This window comes from Plectrocnemia conspersa, unplaced genomic scaffold (genome assembly GCF_051122295.1).
Source record: "Plectrocnemia conspersa isolate PC_06_02 unplaced genomic scaffold, ASM5112229v1 ptg000009l, whole genome shotgun sequence".
In the NCBI taxonomy this organism is placed as follows: domain Eukaryota; kingdom Metazoa; phylum Arthropoda; class Insecta; order Trichoptera; family Polycentropodidae; genus Plectrocnemia; species Plectrocnemia conspersa.
Window position 1 is genome coordinate 18,303,105 of NW_028277173.1, and position 21,319 is coordinate 18,324,423.

General features: G+C 28.7%; 1 protein-coding gene across 1 annotated transcript in view; it reads right to left on the reverse strand.

Annotated features, from left to right (window-relative positions):
- Nucleotides 1-21,319, reverse strand: part of LOC148232127 (octopamine receptor beta-2R-like) — a 140,148-nt gene that overhangs the window by 75,931 nt on the left and 42,898 nt on the right. Inside the window, exon 2 of the mRNA XM_088193776.1 lies at nucleotides 15,520-17,099. Coding sequence (XP_088049902.1) covers nucleotides 15,520-16,879 — 1,360 coding nt within the window. The 5' untranslated portion in view covers nucleotides 16,880-17,099. The remainder of the gene's footprint in view (nucleotides 1-15,519; nucleotides 17,100-21,319) is intronic.

Below are 21,319 nucleotides of genomic sequence, written 5' to 3' on the forward strand. Positions count from 1 at the left end.
TATTTATTTATTTAATAAATTCAAGACCATCATGACCTGAGAGGTAAACTTAATTCGTCACGATGGCCAAAAGCATAAAATATAGTAAAATTTAAAAATACATACAAATATCTACATCTAAACCTATATGTACATCATACAAAAACACATACTTATACACCTATAACTAAAAACATGAAAATGAGATAAAAGGACAGACAAAAATCATCCCAACAGGTGTGCATTGTCCCATAGGAACTGAACTAAATCGATATATTTGCACGAAAAAATGTCAATATCTCGACACATTGTTTTGAGCAGACATACGGCCGGTGCCAGAGAAGAGTTGGCAACTGTTCCAGTCCTAGATTTCACAAGCAAGAACAGTGGACGCGACCAAAAAATATTACTATCTTCTATAGCCAACATTTGGAGCTGCTTGTCTACTCTGCCTTTAAGAAATGTCCAGAAGTATTTAGTTATATTAAAACTTCTGCGAATTGACAGCGAAACGTATCCCAGCACTTCTAAAATGAAAGCACTTGGATAGTATCCATATTCCTATAAATATAAATACCTAAGGAATTTACGCTGTACTTTTTCTAGCCTCAATTCATTACATTGACTTATTACTCAATTCCTACTACATATTTTTATTTTAATCTTCGTTAAAACAACAATACCCACTAATTTAATCTATCGGAAACTATAAAAAATGATAAAAACATTTAAAAATAAGCGCAAAATGCCAAAGCTCATATTACTTTAAAGACTGAAGTACATATTTTTATGGTTTTAAATCATCAGCTTTGCGAACTTAAATTAGTACTTAATTAAATATATTTTAAGGTTTTATTATTTTTATTTTCAAGCTGTAACTATTGTACCAATGTTTTATTATATTGTAGCTAATAAAAAATTGTTATATGCTAGTACCATGTATTGTAAATAATAGCATGTTTGTAAAATTAGTAATTATACTGAAATATACGTTTAATATAAAAAAGTTTTACTACATTACTCTTTAATATTCAAGCAATAATATTATTAAATAAAATAATGACACCTTGTTGAGTTGGCCCTTAATATTCTTAACACCTCACATATTGTTCCCAAAAATTTAATTCTAAGAATACACAATTGTATTTACTCGTCAAGTATTTACTTGAGTCAAAGGATTTTCTCGACATTTTAACCGTCTCATCTTAAGCAAAATTAATTATGGAATGCTTTTGACTTTAACGCACGCATACAAACAAACTTAACCGGTCATCCCATTGAGTGCGATTTTGCACGGTCACACTTCCACTCAACCGGTAAGCTTTCGCTAACGAACGCAATTGTTTCTATGGCGAAAACACCAAGAATAGACAATAGATTTCGGCTTTTGGTAACAATGGTGAATGATACATATTGTATACGCGATTTAATTAAGAACACGTGTATATTATATTATTATATAGGGGTATTGATTGACGCGTATTAATGCGAGATTGGGTGTCGTCCCTTATAGCAATAGTGAACTTATCAAGGGTAATAGATTAAGTTTCAAAACTATTCTAGCTCTTTTTCAGAAGCAATTTACGCAATAATTAATACTTTGTGGATGTCGCTTGACAGCTTTTTAATACGCTAGAATTGCACATTTATATATTTAGCTACAGTTAAGAGGAGCATTTTATATATATTTCCTTTAATACAATGTATTATATTTTGACCATCGTGATGCATATGGTACCCTTTTATGTCACGATAGTCTTGATTTAAATAAATAAATAATAAGAGGTCACAAAACAAAACACTTCGAGAAGAACCTGTGATCTGATATATTTAGTCTGTCGATTGGGTAGAAAATAATAATGGAAATTACTATTTTCTAAAAATATCTAACAGTCTATCAAATGCTTTTTTATGTTTTATATGTTTTTAAAACTAAGTTTATAAAATTTAAAAAATATATATAATATAATGTTGCAAGTATTTATATCAGTTATATTTATTTTTTATTAAAATTAAACACTTAGATAAAATTATAATATACACCTAACTATACCTTTGTTTATTTTATTATTTAATTATTAATTCGTCTTAAGGTTAACAACATCAGACAGAAAAAGAAAACATTAATTAAACGTAAAAGTTTCATCTCGTTCCGAGCTGAGTTAATATTTAACCTTGGTGTTATTCGGGATGTTTCATTATTATATCGTGTCGATAACCACTCTGGGGCTACGGTGTCATATACGATGAATATTTTATTTAAGTTCCAAAACACTTTACCCAAAATTTATTAATAATTGCCACTTACTCATTCACACACATGCGCATTTAATCACATAATAGATTAACCAGAAATAATTTAAAAAAATTTGGTTGTTATCTCCATCAAATGCTATTTTAAAGAGCTTAATTAAAGAACACAATGTTATACATTAAACCGGATACTTTAAGATTAAACGATGAATATTCATTGGATGTTTACTTAAATTGAACGTTAATCCTCGTAATGCTGGCCGCCGGTAATTTTGTGCGGTATTTTTAATTCATTATGAGCGACGTTAATTCAAGCTTTTAAAGCTCAAAATTGTATGAAAAAAATGAATCAAATTATTGTAAAGTTTTTTTTTGCATAATATATTTATGGCATCAATTTTATCAAGTATCGTCTGACGTTGTACTCGTATTTTTCAATGAAACGTGTCACGTTAATTCGAGGGGTAGCGCTTTTGACATAATTACGTTACTTAGGTAGATGGGATATATGTATATTATGATAATATATATCAAAAGCTGTCGGATCGAGTATTTATTATTCGCGAATGAAATTCAAAGTGTCATCTCGACACAAGAGCAGCGAAAATTTTAGCTTTATGACAGTCGGCAAAAGGATTTCAAAAAGCTCTTGCTTTGCTGCTGACGCTTAAATGTCTATTTATTACATGCTTCAAAACTATACTACGTATTTTATGAATAGTTTAATTTACTATTCATATATAGTTTAAGGACAACTATTAAAAGTAAATAAATGTTGTATATGTATAAATTAAAATGACAGTAATAAGTAAATTAAAGCATAATAAAGTATTTTTTTAGTATCTAAATATATCGATATAATTCTTTAAGAAATTGATAACTTGTCTAAAATACGAAAATCATAATAAGATAAACATATGTTAAGGAAGTAATTATTGTGTCAATATATTGTATTATATTCTACTTTTTTTTAATTTCCTTAATAATTGTTTCATATTGTATAATAAAAATATGTAATACATACAAAAAAATTATAAATATTTTTAATGATTAAAATATCGAATGAGGTAATATTACATTTTTAATATTTCAAATTACCTTATCACTTACTTTAAAATAGTATATATATATATAATATGAGCAACTCGTTCAACTTACTGTTGAATAAATAAATAAACCTAATTAAAATTATATGGCTTTTACGACGTTAATTAAACACACATAAAATCAAACAAGCACTCATTCTAAATGGCCTATTCATTAATTGCTTTAGACGTCAAACAAACTAAATGGTACAAAAAAATACATTTTATTACGACCTTCGCAAAACGAACCTTCGACGTACATTTTCTCTAATTTCGGTACGGTTTACATTAATGTTTTTAATATTCAAGCTTTAATTAGAACGTAACGCAATTAGTACGCGTGTGACCTACGTGCGTGAATCCGACAATGACCCTTCATTTAAATTCACGGCCCACACGGCTTTCACGTTCACGTAATAATTTTGTTTACCTTTTTTATGACTGCGGTTATTTATTCGAGTGTGTTACGTTTTAAACTGATGCTGTAATATAGATGAAATTTAGGTGTGATTGCGTATTGCTCAATATAAATCAATTCAAAAAAAGTGAATACGGTAGTAAAAATATGTAGATTTAATGAAGTACATTCCTTCCTTTTTAAATTAAATTATAATTAGGCACTTATTTTGAGTATTTCATTATATTTTTTTTAGGAAGTTCATTGGAGAGATTTAATGAGGTTTATGCGAATTTTAAATAAACAAATTATACCAGAGATTAGAAAAAAATATATTTTAATATATCATAGCGATGAAAAACTTGTTTTAGTTTTTAATATACAGAGTTGTTTTAAATGTAGATGTTAATTAACATCGGGCGAAGAGTCCGACAGTCTTCGCTGTAGTCCTCGATGATTGCCCGTGTTTTGTGTCTGGGGAGTATGTACCGTAACCGACGTTGGTTGCAGGTAGAGTCTCCAATTACTCGAACCATCAACTACTCGAGTATCGAATATTAAAATTCAAAATACTCGAGTACTCGAGAACTTTCGAGTATTTACCATATGTACCAAAATAGCTATTATTCAAATTCGTGCACATATAAATAAATAAATAAAATACTTAGTATGTTATTTTTACAATTATTTTAACTTCACGAACATACTTTTTAAAAACAATAATGCAAAAAGTGTCTCGAATTTAATATTACTGCTAGCCTTTGGTTTTATTATTCCCGTTATAGAAAAAACCCTTTTCGTTGCTGTTGATGTTGGTCTTATTGTCATTAACGCGTTGGATAAGGCTTCTAATTTATATCTGTTCGCTTTTTATAGATATAAAATTTTTTGAACTCTCTTTTTATGTTCTCTTCTTTCATTCCCTTCTCTGCTTTTCTCTTATTTCCTTAGACTATTGACAAAATAGCATTTTGTTTTTCTTCTTAAATAGATTTTTTTTCTTAACAATATACAATATTCTACTCCTTCTGATTAATGCGAAGAATTTAAATCTATATCCTTCGAAGATGTATTTGGGTGAATCCCTTTCACTCTAGAGCTAAACGGTTCGCAAAGAACTGACTTTACTTTAAATGCCTTTACACACAATTGTTTTGATTCATATTTTAAGCTGAGGGATTAGTATAAATTATTTACAACACTTTACGATACAACTGCATAGTCATAAAACCTAAAAAAATTTTTTGTTGATATTTCATATTGTTCATTGCCATAAATTAGATTAGTTGGGACTGTCGAACAGAAAACACAAAATAAATTTCTCCGTTGTACCCACTAACATAGCCTACGACCGGAACTATGCAACTATGGAACTATGAAAAAATTATACCTGATAGTAACCGCTCTAACTCGGGACTTTGGGCATAAACGCCAAATAAAAGCAAGACGGTAACCTTTACCGGACCAAGTTAAAGTTATTTTTGTTTCTGAAATATTTCAAATTTTTTTAATTTCGAGTATTAATCGAGTAATTTTTAAAATACTCGATTATCAAGTACTTGAAAAATAGACAAAAATACTCGAGTATCGAGTACTCGATTACTCGAATTGGAGACTAGTTGCAGGTGAATCTTTGAGTACTTGCTATTTATCGTATTAGCTAGTAATTCGGTATATAACCGAAAAATCGGTTTTACTCTTGCCTTTTAATTTGCATTTTATGGATATAACAAATCTATAAAAAGGTAAAAATAATGAAAAATACTAATTAGTATAAAAATAACAATTATGTAACTATATTAAAAATAATATTAGTTAATGAATAAAAATTAAATTACGTTTATGTTAACACACTATATAAATCGAACAGCTCATTATAAATTTCTGAATTTGTATGCAATTAAATTATGCACCTATTTTGAATACTCTAAACTTTATCGCATTGGTTTTGTTTATTGTAAATTAATCTGTTATGATCAATATTTTTAATACTGCTTAAATAACATTTATGTTTTTTTTTCCCTTAACAACACAATTGGTCATTTAAAATATTTGTTAAAATGATTTTAAATGATTGCAAGGCGAAGACTCGCACATACAAAAAGTTTTTTGTTGTTCTTTTGAAGAAAGTAACTTGCTACCTAAATCTTTTTTTCAAATACAAGTTAACAAACTTTATCATAATTTATTGTCTTAAATATATTGTAATGATTATCAAATTTTCCATAATAATTTCAATCTAATATAACATCGTTAAATCTAATAATAAATTTGCTGAAATGGAAGACAGGAAAATGTAATTAATTATATAATTTTAGTGTTTTCATTAAAAAATTTTTTTTAAATAATTGTAAGAATCAAGAAAAGGGTTCAAAGATAAATCATTGTGCAGTGCACATAAAAAACTAATTACAGCAATGTGTATAGTATTTGAAGATGTACAACAAGTTTTTGCGTAAAATATACGTTGTTTGAGATTATTCTATTAAATATCGATAATCTGTGATAATATAAACCAGTCTGCCTCATGGCGCGTTACATTAATGAGATGAGATATTTATTACTTTATTCTGTGAGAATATAAGCACAAGATTTTTTATACTTTTGAGATGTGGTTCTGGTTTTAATCAAATAGTGTAATTAAAAGACTATTAAACTTTACACATTATTTGCATCAATAGTTTTGTGGATATTTTTCTAGTTCAGATATTTGGTATGACTTATATAATTTGTATTGTAATGTTTTTAATTTTACTATATAGCATAATATTTGACAGATGGAGTGTAAAACATAACCAGAAATAATCCTTCAGACACACTAGATTTATATTTTTATTACTTAAAAATATTTATATAATATGACGAAATTGTGCTAAAATCTAAAATAATCCCTAATGCTATTATAGGATATTATAATAAATACTTTATAATATCTATATATAATTAAATATAAACATTTTTGATGTCATAATTTTCTTAAATTAAATTAAATTAATTTAGAATATATTATTTTTAAGCTTTTGATAATGAAATAATTTTTTTATTTTATAAAATAAATTATAAACAAAAATATATGTATTTATTTATAAATTTTAAATAATTTTCCTTAAAACGCAATAAAATATAGTTCTCAAGCTTTAAATCTCTATTTTTTCGGAAATAAATAATACTTATTATACAAATGTTAAGGAAAAGTATTACTAAAGTATTCATCAACGTTTTATATTCAGTTATTATTATAATACAAATCTACGACAATAGAAATTATTTAAACTTATACTCTTCAATTAAAAGCTTTTCTGAAATATCTCATAATGAAAAATATACTTTTCAACTAAAAGCTTACTTGAAAAACCCTATTAAACAAAATATATTAAGTCTTTATTTTAAATATTATATTTTTAGCACACAAATGTAGAAATTTTAAATATGCCAAAAGATGAAATTTTATATATTTTCCGTGATTATTTACGTCCTCTGAGATTAGACCGCCACATGATTAAGGTTGTGGTGAGATAACCCGACATCCTTAAAACTCGTGTATCCACTACTTAAAAATACTTGTATAGTATATATTAGCAAAAAATAAAGTTTTACTTCAGTAAAATAGGTAAGCAGTTATAAGCATTTTATTCAAAAGCCTAATTGAACGATGGGTAAAATTGACAGCATATTGACAGATTGCTTATCTAATTTTTTTTTCTCTTTCGCACATATTATGACTATCGAAAAAATAAGCTTAAAAATCGGATAATTTCTCAAGGGAACCAGATTGTCTACATTCATCTTGTATAAAGTCTGATTATATTGTAACTAAGGGAACTTGGCGCGCAAAATAAATCACTTTCTGTACTTATTGATTATTATTGACGTGTACGATATTCTATAAGCATATATAAAAAATACATAATACAATTATATACTATAAATTACTGATAGGCTAGATATACGATATTCAATTTAAAATATAGAAAAATATATTTCCATTTACCAAATAATAATGTTACCAAAAGGACAAGATAAAGTGTGTCATAATTATAATAAGGTTTCAAAAAAAGTTACTGAAATACGGATTTAAACTAATTTTCCACAACTCAACACTTAAGATTATCTACGTATATAATATATGCATATATGCGATATTTATGCTCTGTACGAGTGCTTATTTTTAATTTCAAAATATTTACTAAAGTTTATTTCAGTTTATTCAGAACCAAACTGAGAAGTTTAAATTAATGTTTTGAACGAAATCATAAGTAAAAGGTAAAGTTAAATGGTTTTTATTAGGTGTTAATACGTTAATTTATATGTCATATAGTTGGTGTTATATTGTGCAGATATTTTTTTCATATTGCTGAAACGCCGCTTCTTTGCCAAAACAAGGAACCTAACACCATTATTTATAATGAATATTTTAATAAATCTTGTAATAATTACAGAAACAGTCATTATCAATACAATGTATAAATAAATTTATATCATAAATGATATACATATATCATAAAATTTATTTTTGCCACTGGTAATATATTTGTATGTGTACAATACATTTCTTAATATATAAAAGCATGTATTGTATATAATTAGGAACCATTTGACTCATACATGAAAGAATTATAAGTGTTAATAAAAAGGCCTTAAATCTTGGGCACGCTTATGCCACAAGAAATAAAAGAGAAATATTTTTAATCTTTCTCATTTCAAGGCCATACAACATTTTCCATTTTTAATAAGCTGTTATGTGATATATGCATTAGGTTGTTTTCACTACAAATGGTCGATTTTTACCCGGTCTAAAATGGGTCGCAATCAGATCAAGACATACCCTATTGTATAACTGATTTTCTATTTTTACTTTACAGGGGTGGTTATATTTAAATTTTCTTGTTTGTAGTGTAAATTGTTTTTGTATTTTTTTAGGGTAACATACAATATGATGTTATCAAAATGTTCACGATTCCATTTTCGTACCAGCCAACTTAAAATACAACGCAGTAGAAGTCAGAGAAAATATGTATTTAAAAGAAACTCTCTTTAAAGAACAATTGAAAGACATTGGTAAACACAATAAATATACAACTTTAAAATAAATATACACGCAATAGAGATCTGCTGCAAATTTAAAAATTGCACCATTTGAGAGTCCCAATTAGAAACTTAATTTAGCAAAATCAAACTAATTGTTAAACACTTTTCATCTTCATTGCATAATCCTTGAATCGGCAAACTATAGCCCGCGAGCTAACCATATATTTCACATTTAAATATTTGCGAGATACAACCATATGTGGTGGCCCTATTGCTTCACATACTGTTGTGACGTTACGCAGTTATAATTCGACAGCGTTTTCAGTGCTCCGTGTATTTTTTTTCGATATTTCGTTCTCATTTTATTACTGTCAAATCCAGAAAAGAAAAAACTAGTAGACTTCGAATGTCCTGAATTTAAAGCTGAATTGAATGTGAATCGAATAATATCGAATTAGATAACAAAGCATTATGTTTATTGTGAGACAACATCATGTATAAAAAATATACCAGACAAAGCACTCGACATTATATTCCCAACTCCCAGAAAAGCAACGATCAGAAAAGCCGAAGTTTTTTTATTACAGCGCATTTTTACGCAAAAAAAAAACGAAAAACTAAACTTCACCTTTAGCAATTCACGTTTAGCTCATTTAATAAATAAAAGAAAAACAATCTACCAAAAGTAAATTAATTAATATTTGGGTGTTGCATCAAAGAAATGTGTAGGTAAAATAGATTTATTTCTATCAGTCTTTTAGCGAAAACAGTGGTTAGAAGGGTTGAGCACATTATGAATAACATCAATGGCTAATCAAATAGCAAGCCTTTTAAGTATTTTTTTTTGCCCTCACTCAGTTGGTTTTAAAGTTTTAAATTCTTGGCGCCCTTGCTGAATCTAGGTTTTCTCAAGACGCAAATAGCAAATATTTTGTATAACTAAAAGGTTAGGTAAAAATAGTAACAGTAGGTTCCCATTTTTAACGGCTTCTGCAGTTTGCATCACATTGTATATTCAAGGAGTCAAAGCTATGTTTAAAGAGATTGCATAATTAGATTCCATAAAGTCTGCATGGAACAACTACAGACAAAAATATTAATAATGAAGTTGATAAAACGCTTACAAAATACATTATGAAGTGAAATCGACTATGTGCACAAGCAATGGTAGTAAAAAGTTAGTTAGGTAAATGCAAGATGTTAAAGTCTCTAATTATTTATTACATTTTTCATCAGCAGGTACATTGTGGAAATAAACTAAATCTATCATGTATTATTAAACTATTGGTGTCAGTGCTTAACTTTATTTTAAATAAACCGTAATCAGAAATGGATACTCTTACTTGCTCTACTATACAGCAGTTCGAAAGTTTAGTCACGGTTACATTTTATTGCAATTTCTTAAACTCGGAGATGCTATTAAAAATTTTCTTAAAGAAAAAAACACTTTTATCTATTATTATTGAGGATTATATGCCTTTGGAAATCAGATTTTAATGAATATAATTTAAAACTGTAAGGGTAATCATTGCCAATACATAAAACTTACTCTGCGTTTAAAAATTAAAAACGTTTTTTTAAGCTCGTTTGCCGAACCCTACTAATTTTTTATAACATTTGCTCATTATTTTGTATAGTAATATTTTTCAGAACTCGAGGATTTATATATTTAATTTGACTTAAGAATACAACACTACTTATAAAATAATATATAACTTGAATTGTGACTAGGGATTACAATAATACCGGAATTTTCAATACCGGTATTACCGGTATTAAGATTATTATAATTATTTTTATAAATTGTTAATATAAAAAAGAAAAAACGACCGATATTACAAAATCAATTCGAAGATCAATTTTTGCCCTAATACCGGTATTACCCCTATTGGTATGTAAATTAGATGCTGGGTGTAAGTCAATACCGTTATAAATTAATCGAAAAGTATCTAAGGTCTTACGCGTAATCCCTCATACTCTCACTACTAAAAACTCCACCTTGATAAACGACGACTATATGTATTTGCTCATTCATAATTGATGTCCTCAAACACATAAAACTTCGGAGTCGATTATTTCGAAACGTGCAGGTTTTAAGTTGACAATAGTTAGCTGACCCCTGAGCTAGAATGACCACTATCCTTATCGCATTCAAGCAGAGCCTTCTTTCATTGCACCACGTTCTCCATATCGTTCACCTCATTGCTCCTACCGTCTCCCACTCGCCCCATTATCTTTTTATCAAATCCTCTGATATATGGCGAGCACGCACGTTGATTAGTGACTTGATTTATAGTCCGACCGCAAGTATCGCTACGCCTGAATACGTTCTTAATGTATAAGGTCGGCAGAGGTATTGAGTCACGCGCCAAGAGTAAACTTTACAGTTATCACGTAGGTACATACACTGGTAGACCTATAGACGGGCGCGCTGCTCGCCCTTTGGGCTTGTTATCTGTCCGTGGACGACAAACAGGCTCATTTGGTGCGAAAGGTTGAATTGCTTCCTTCATAAATTCTCTTTTTATAACCCTTTGCCCAAATCAATAAACGGCAAGGTTGTCCGTAGGCCGTAGGCAAAATTCAACACTCTATTTTTGGTGGTGTTTCTTATCTCAATAATAATATACCTTCGTTTTATATGAATACATTTCTTCTACAAAAGATATTTGAAAAGTAAAGCTACAAGTTCAGAAGAAAAATAGATTGACTTATATCTTTAATATACCATTTTATTTATTTTTCAACTAACGAGCACCTAATCATTCGGTGATCATAAATCAAAAGTTTATGAATTATCAGTAGCAATGCCTTAAGTTTTTATTGCACATATACGAACTACTAAACACCAATAGTTAATTAAACAGATAATAAAAAAACACTATAGTTAATTTACAAAATGAAAATAGATATTATTAAATCTATTATTAAAGATAGTATTAAATCACATTCTAAAAGCTAACTTTAATATATTGAAAATTCAATGTAATACCCACTGATATAAACTACGAATTTAATATATAGATTTAGGTAAACATAAAATCCATGTTTAATATTTATTATATATTATGTTACAATATGTGTTTTGTAATATTATCTTAATTTGTTTTATTTTGTAAACGCTTTGCTGAAATTTAATATTAACATGGCTGTGAGTAATATATATTTTTAGAAACATTTTGAAGAATATAATAATCATTGTAGCCTTATTATTTTTAATAAAGGAATAAATACATTGATTTATTATATTATTTTATATATATATATATATATATGATTTTAAGGACATATAATTAATATATAAGCTGTAACAATATTAGATGATTGACATCTATCAAGAATTAAAAATAGTTTTATAATCTCACACCCCTTGACTGTTCTTAATCAAATTTTGCATCGCTACTTTTTAGGATCTAGCTGAATGCAAATATAACCTTATTCTCTCTCACCCACTAATTAAATATTACATAAATGTGTATTAAATTGCATGCCACTAATACTTAATACATCTAAAATGTCATAGAGAAAAGCGAAATTTAGAAGTATTCTTTTAAATACAAATAAAAATATTTTTCCTTAAAAAAGTAGACTAATTATCAGATTATTTTAACAGCAACATCAATACATTTTTTAAATTATACAGATTTCTCATGTAAAAAAATTAATATCAAGAAAACTGATTTTAATATGAGGAAAACTGAGAGATATAGCCAAGAAGTCGAAAATACAATTTTTTCTGACCTTCGTATTAATAGGGTTTATTTTTTTACGACAAAGTTAGTTGGTATTTAATTTGCAACAATTAAGATTGTCATGTTAGTTTTATATATATATATACAAAAATTGTTCCATGTTTGTTATACGGATTCGATTCGAGGATGCGAAGAGAGAAGCGGTAGCTTCTGCAATCTTCGATGGTCTAAGTAAGGTATACCTCCTCCTAGTTCATTCAAAATTAGTGTATCCAAATTAAAGAGCGTTTGTAAAGTTCGTACAAAATTAGTGTGTCCAAATTAAAGAGCTCTCAATATTATGATGCGTGAATGTCAATTTTTTGATGCGTCTATTAGATTGTTCGATATAAACTTTATCGCAAACTGCACACGAGATTTGATACACTCCTTGGGATTCATTTTTTATTTAATCTTTTTAATTGGGAAGCATCCAACATATTTTGGTTTTAGATTGAAAAAAATAGATCGAATATCGTGCTTTACTAGGGTTCTACTGATCTTTTCTGTCACCACTCGGATGTATGGTAGAAATAGTATGTAGGGTGACATTTTTTTAATTTAAAAAAATGACTTTATAACATTAAAACTTTTAAGATATAATACTATTTTTGATGCATAAAATACTGTTTTGTTTGGTCACTCAACATTATAAAAAATATAAACTAATATTTTCTTTACTTTATAAATAATAATATCCATTTAAAATCTTGTAACAAGATTTGCATTTGCTAGTTGATTGACTCTTTAAAAGCAATCAAAATATTTCTGATTCTGTTGCAGACAAAGGCTTTTGAAAATAAATTTCTAATTAGGGAAAATATTATATTTCTCTTTTATATCAATCAAATGTATTAATATAAGAAAGCTTTAAAGTCCGTGTATAAGGGTTCTAACTATAGACTTTGATATATTCAAAACTACTGGGAAAGGACGTCAAATTCACAACAACTGAGGGATATCTATGATTAATATATATATATATATATATATATATATATATATATATATATATATATATATATATATATATATATATATATATATATATATATATATATATATATATATATATATATATATATATATAATGAAAATAAGAGGAATTATCCCTGTTTCAAATAAAATTAAAACTAAAAAACGTTCTCGAATTACCAATAGAATGTTTGATGTTTAATGGTTTTTTTTTAACATTTCTTTTAAATCAATATTTGAGACTCAATTTTAGTATATAATTTTATATTTATTTCATCTTTAGGAAAATAAAATACACGTACAAATATGTATGAACTTAATTTGTTACGTACATATGTATATGTGCATATTTTTTATTATTTTAAAATGTAACGGTGATATTAAACAGATGCGATCATCTTAAATGATAGTCTATAAAAAAAACACGAAACGACCCGACGACCTATCAAGAAACTAAAATCAAAAAATTGATAGATATAATACCTATTTCTAGAGATAAAATAAAATCGTACCTCGAGAACGCCACGGTTTTTTGAATTTCCCAAAGTCCACAAAGAGAGAATACCTCTCAGACCAATTGAAAGTACAATAGACGCATCGACGCAAAAACTGACAAAGTTCCTAATGGAAATGCTTCATCCTTTTAATGAGCAAATGACATCTTATATTAAAAATGCATATGATTTCCTATAAAAGGTGTAACTATCAGATTCTGATATCTTGGTAAGTTTCGATGTAAAAAAACTCGAAAAACACATAATGGGCCTCATTTAACACTGTCTCAAATCTACGTATTTGGTGTACAGTGGAGAATTATATAAACAGGTTGATGGAGCTCCTATGGGCTCACTACTGTCACCGATCATAGCCAATTTTTTTATAGATGACTTTGAAATCAAAGCGCTGGAAACAGCAAAGTTAAGTCCGAAGATTTGCTTACGTTTGTCAACATGGAAGGGAGAATATAAACGAATTTCTAACAGCATACATAAAAACATAAAATTTACTGTAGAACTAGATATACACTTAACACGCAGACCAGATGGTACCTTAAGAAACACAGTTTTTAAAAAATCACTCATACTAATAGATATCTACATGCCCATCATCGCCCTACACGACTGAGACGGTGGCTGCATTGCTTTACGACAGAGCAGAAAAACTGACAGATGCAGAAAATAGAACTCAAGAGCTCAGAATTGTTCATAAAGTCCTTAAGGCTAATGGATACAAAGAAAGAGAAAGTAAAAACATGGAAAACATTGGATATGCACGCAGCTATAGATCGCGTTTTCCTTGGATTTTCAGTCTCTATATTTCGCCTAACATATTTTTGGCATCGTCAGGAGATTTTTTTATATACATTTTTTTTTCTTCGCACAGTTTTTTTTGCGTATTCTCGAGAACTACAGTACAAAGAAAATATATGCTATGTCATTTTATTATTGAAGCTGATTGCATATTAAAATATAGAAGGTTATCGATAATTCTCAAGCCAAATCACACCAATTCTGGGGTTCTTATGCTTTTTTAAAAGAGAAAAAAAAAAAGCAAAAACATAAATTTTAAAATACTAATTAGTTCTACTGACCGAAATGTTAGTAAACCAGTCTTTTGCATATAATATGGGTCATACCTAATATAAAACCTAATATATTGTTTTCGACCATCGTGGCGCATTGGGGTAACCTGTTAGGCCACGATGGTCTTAATTTAATCTAAAAAAATAAAAAAATAAAAAAAAATAATAGTATTATATAAGAAACGATTTTTTGACGCATTTATTTAGCTAATATGTGATAAAACGAAACTATTCACTCAATCAAATTCACATTTATTGAGGGCAAGCAAATTTGATATACAGATAGATCGTACAAATTTCGCTCAAACTTACATTGAATTGAAATGAGCCGCTTGTGCGAATTCATGCAATTGCTCCGGGCTTGTTTACGCCTTATCATGCAAATACGATGGAACAGAGAGATTGTTTGTATATTCAGAGCGTTGCGAGCCGTGTCACAACATTTGGGGTATTAACAACGTGGATACAAGCTCAATATGAATTACTCACCGTTTGCGTTGAGCTCCGTGGCCGCTTTGCTGTAATCCCTGTATTGTAAAGTAGCTCCTGCTGTCGTACTGGCAGAGCTGGTGCTCTGCCTACTGTTCCTGTGAGCTCCAACCACCATTCCTACACTTGAATTCCTCTTGTTGCTAGATCCGCTTGAGTAATAACCACTCGATGTAGTATCCGTGCTAATGTTGACAGACTTTAAAGGACTCGCCTCCACCTTGTTACCCTCCCCCATGATGTTCAAATTTTCGTTAAAATTCACGACGGGTTCGCTCGGAACTACCTCTTCGGCTCTTTCTTCCCCTATAGTCTCAGTGAAAGTGCTATAATTAGGACTCACGTTACCTACGCTCCCATGCCTGCCAATTTGCTGTATAGTCAGCCCTATATCACCATCGCTCGGATGCAGATAATGATGCGAGTGATGGTTCACGTGAGACGTATGTTGGAGATGGACGGCGTTTAATAAAATATTAGAACTAGTTCTGGACAGCGCTTTTCTCTGCCTTATAGCTTCTTTATATATCCTATAATACATAGTCACCATCACGACTCCAGGTATCCAAAATGAGACGCAAGACGACAGGATAGCATACACTTTATTAACCACAAAGATACACGTCTCAGGATTCTCATCTCTAAAAGCTTGATGCTCTTCTGTGGTGTACCATCCAAAAAATATGGGAGTGAAGCTTATCAACGCTGGCAATAACCACACATTAGCCAACATGAAAACGACCGTCTTATGAGTCATCGTTATGGGGTACTCTAAAGGCCTCACAATAGCATAATATCTATCGACTGATATACAGCATAGATGTAATATGGAAGCGGTCGAAAAGTATACATCCAATGAATTCCATACGTCGCACATGAAGTAACCGAATAACCAAGATCCGGTTAGTTCGACGCTAGCGTTGAAAGTCATAGCACAGAGTGCTACTAACATATCGGCCATCGCTAAACTGACTACGTAATAATTTGTTATGACTCTTAGTTTTCTGTGCCTGTGTACTGAAATTATGACTAAGGCGTTTCCTAGAACTGCGCTTATTATGATGGTGCCGAATATGAACCCTTTAAAAACCAAACCCATCAAATCTGTCCAACTGGGATTCGGCACTTCGACGCTAGTGGCGTTTAGTAGCGAGTTGCTGTGGCTGTGTTGGGGATCGAAATGTAGCGGAGTCACATTTCTGCCAGCAGATCGGAACTCGTAGGCACTCGATGGTGTTAATGTGCTAAGGTTTTGCCATCCGAACGTAACGTTGGAAGATGTTGGGGTAGGAGTCGGAGATGCAAAGTCAGCTGTGAAGGTGGCTGTCGTCTGGAACTGGGTCAAGAGGTTCACCAACATTTTAGTGGTTTATTGTTCGACGGGGTACTTTTGCGTCTTATCTGTGAGGCGTAAACTTTATGTTTAAATGGAGCACCATTTTATCTGCTTCTAGGCTCGTCGAAGTGTGATGTTGGTACAGCTGATTTGTGTCATCGTACGGTGATCGTCACAGCGTAGTCACCAAGCACTAATTACTTCGATCGATGCACCATCCATTATATCGAACCAAATCGAACACCTGCAATATAAATAAACAGTCATTAGGATAATTGACAAAGCAAATTACGAAACGTTTGGGTACAACATGACATATGAAATGATTTAATTTATGAGCTTTACCATAAACCATAATTAAATTATTTTTGTTTAATATTTCCATAAAAAATCCATTAATTTCTATAATTTTTAATTCGTATATTATACAATTAAATAAAATACTCATTCTCTTTTTAACTTTTAATATGAATTTTTAATTCTCCTTCAAATAGTGACTATGTCATTTACTAAACAATAATGTACCAAAGAACAATATATATATACGTAATATTAATTAGCCGAATAATTACCCATGAAAAATATAGTTCATTCAATAAACACACATGAATCTAAAAAAATTTAATTTGATCCTAAATATTAACGAATGATGTTTAATATAAGAATGATTATTAATTATTAATATTTAATTAATAACTTTGTGAATATGGATTTCGGTAAACGTTTACTGTTATGTTAAGTATTGAAAAATGTCGTGTTTTCAACATTTTGTGAAAAGCTTTTTCTGTAATCTGAAGAAGGTTAAAATCTACAAATTATTTATGAATTTGCTTTAATGGTAACTTTAATTTTGGAATAGATAGCGAAAATACTAGTTTTGTGATTTATTTATTGTAGAGTTCAATGGGACGAAGTAAACACAATTAATAACAACTAAGTAAATCTGTAGGTATAAATTAAAATCAACACTCAGATAAATTCAAGAAACATATACAATATTTGCCACCGTTTCTTCAAAATGAATAGAGCAGTAACGTAGGATGAAAATCTATCGTTAAATACCTGAGCTTACATCTGGACTCCAAGCTCAAATTTAAGAAGGGTTGGCTGCCATTATGTTTTTAGGACCGATATTTAATATAAAAAGCGCATTTACCATAAAGAAATATAGCCAGTCTGGTGTGAAAACAACAAAGAACAACGTTTAATAAAAAAAAGAGAGACATCAAACTGAAATCAATGACATACATTTTATAAATAAAATTGAAGGAATAACAATATTGTCAAACTTTATTAACCAATTTTATATATAACGACATTAATTTGTGAGATTGGTAAAATATAATCAAAAACTAATCTGTGAAGATCTATAGAAATTGTAATTATATAATAATTACTTATTTTTATCTCCCTAATAAGATAGTGATATATAATAAAATGTGAGGAACATTATGATGGATAGTCTACTGCCGTAATAAGTTATTTGTTTTTACAAAAGTATAATTAATACGTCACTGTTTCCCTATATATGTTTATTAATAAACTATTTAATAATTAATATTACTATTAAAAATTAAAAAATTAAATTTTATTATAAAAAGTGTTTTTTTACAACAGTATTTTTTATATATATTAACATTGAAAAATGTTGTGCTATGCTAAATAAATATCTATTCTATATTTCAGAAAAATGACAGTTTGTTATAAAAATACCTCAAAAATTTTTACTATGCAACAAAATGTACCGTAAATTAATTACATTATATTAAATTTGTAACGCTAATAAATTTTCAATATTATTATCGTATTAACAATTATATGATTGATATCGTAGGATCATAATTATTATTGATATATCCATAAATATATCATTTAATTATTTAGGGTGTAATAGGTGAAGGTAAATCACTACCTTTTAATAGTTTAAACATAATAACTATCAAAGTAACAACACGTGTTAGTATAATTATAATACTAGTAAAATAACACTGTGTTAAAATTACAAACAACCAGGGCTTGTCAAGTGGTGCTTGTAAATGTTGTCTTAGAAACTTCAAACAGATTTCTGTCTTTGTATCCGCAGCTTAAAGATTTTCTGACGTAACTGTGCATACAACAACGCAAAACGCGTCAAGATAGATTTAACTAAGGCGCTTGTTAAATTAAACGCTAAATTAATTACCCTACATGGAAAGCAATAGTTGCTGTATGTATCAAAGGTCGTTAGAAATATTTTAGATACAATATAAATGATTGCACTAATCATGATAGAATCAATCAATACATAATAATATGAATTAATAACATATTATTAGCACATCAATTATATTATAAGACATGTTGACATAAATTGGATTAGGATACAATTCACTGTGCTTTATATAATAGAGATCAATGAAATGAAATAATCGATTTAAAATGAAAATGAAATGAAATAATCGATTAGTAAAAAGTGAAACAGAACTAACAAATTTATTGAAACATATCAAGTATCATTAGATGTGTATCATCTGCCGATGATGAATCATAAATATAACGGAATCATTATGCTAGCAGTTTAAATATAACATTTGCTTTCACGAATATTTTTTTTAAATGACGAAAGGAAAGAATACTTGAAAGAAAGAACTTACGGACGAAAGGAGAAAATGTCTATGAATGCAAAAATAAAAAAAATACATATTTATGCCAAAAATGATAGATCAAAAAATAAAGCAGCATTGCTTAAAATTACAAACCATTTAAAGAAACACTTTTACACCTACATAAAGACTAAAATAAAATATTATAATAAAATATATACTTTAATCACCTCAAACTGTTAATATAAACATATACATCAGTTCTTTTAATAAACATTTTTATTGCCTCAGACCATTATTGCAATTTTTTAAATACTTTGCAGATCAATGCATAATAAATCCACGAGTGAAGATATAAACTAGCGATTTAAAAATTATTTAAGGCAATGTAACGCTATTATTGTGGTTTATCATCTTACAAAAATACTTATAAACATTCGTAAATGATTACTAACGTCCAAATAGTGAGGATAAGATGACCCAATGGCGTTCAAACGTCGACAGCAGTGTCAAAATACTACTTTCAATTGTAACGAATTTAATTCACAAAAATAACTAGGTTTGACAAATTTATTACAGGAGTAAAGTTAGCACAATAAACATTACACAAATAAACTTAAATTGTAAATTAAGTATATATATATTTTATAAATGATATCATATTATACATTTTTTTGTAGATCTTATGATAAAAAACCTAAGAATTTTACTATGTACTCCCGCAAAAATTCATCAGCGACACAAGCGCGCATAATACCGTTTCACGTGTTTCGTCTGTAAATTTATACGATTGTTCGTGACTTTCCTCAAAAGTTAAAATGAAATTCTTCGTCCAGCCTGCTTTGAATATGGAAATGTATCAAAAGTAAATCGCACCGAAGTGTACTTTGTTTGCCTGTAAAATAAAAACACACTGACACATTTGCGTTAGGTATTCGATCGTTTGGTATGTATGTATAATATACAAAAGAGATATAAGTGAGTTTGGCGAAATTTATTGCTAGCTCCTTTCTATTAACTACGCACTAAATTCTCAGAATGGTGATTCTTATCCGAACGAATGGAGAAAATCCTGTTCTGTACATCTGTTGCCTTGATTTATTGTTTGATCTCTATTATATTGTTGTTACACATCAAGAGGAATTCGAAATGCTTCACTCACATACAAAAAGCTCTATATTAAGTTTGCACGTATGAAATAAATATTCTCTAATAAAATTCCTTACACGTGCTATGTACATATTTTCATTTAAAAAATTCGTAAGGTTTCTCACATATCGAACGCGGAAAAGCTCAATGTGAAGACTGTACAAACAAATTATATTTTTAAACATATAGTGTATAAATGTATTTATAGTTGTTATTTTACGTCCAAATAAAAAACTCTCATGCCATTAACTATGTCCATTAAGAGATTAAAAAAATCTGAAAATGACTTTTTCATTACTACGCCAATGAATTTTATTAAATAAAATAAAATTTCCAAGCTCCGTTTTAATTTCTGTGACCGTGTAATAATTTTATTGACAATTTTGCCATGGTTGACATAAATTCTTTACATTCTATTACAAATATAAACACATAAGCTTTTCCTGTTTATTATGTATCACAATGAAAATTATAAATTGCGCATATAATATATTTTATAAAATATAATTTTTAGCTGTGCATCGTAACATGAAATATTTTTATGCATTTTAAAACACGGTCTAAAATAAATAATATTCTTGTTGTACATTTATATATGTTATAAACTTTAAAATTTAAAGACTAAATTAAAATTTACTGGTAATAATATATGACATTACAATAATAAAAACACACAGGTGATAAAAATATATCGTTTTTACAACACCTCCGTGTAAGTATGTGTTGTATAACC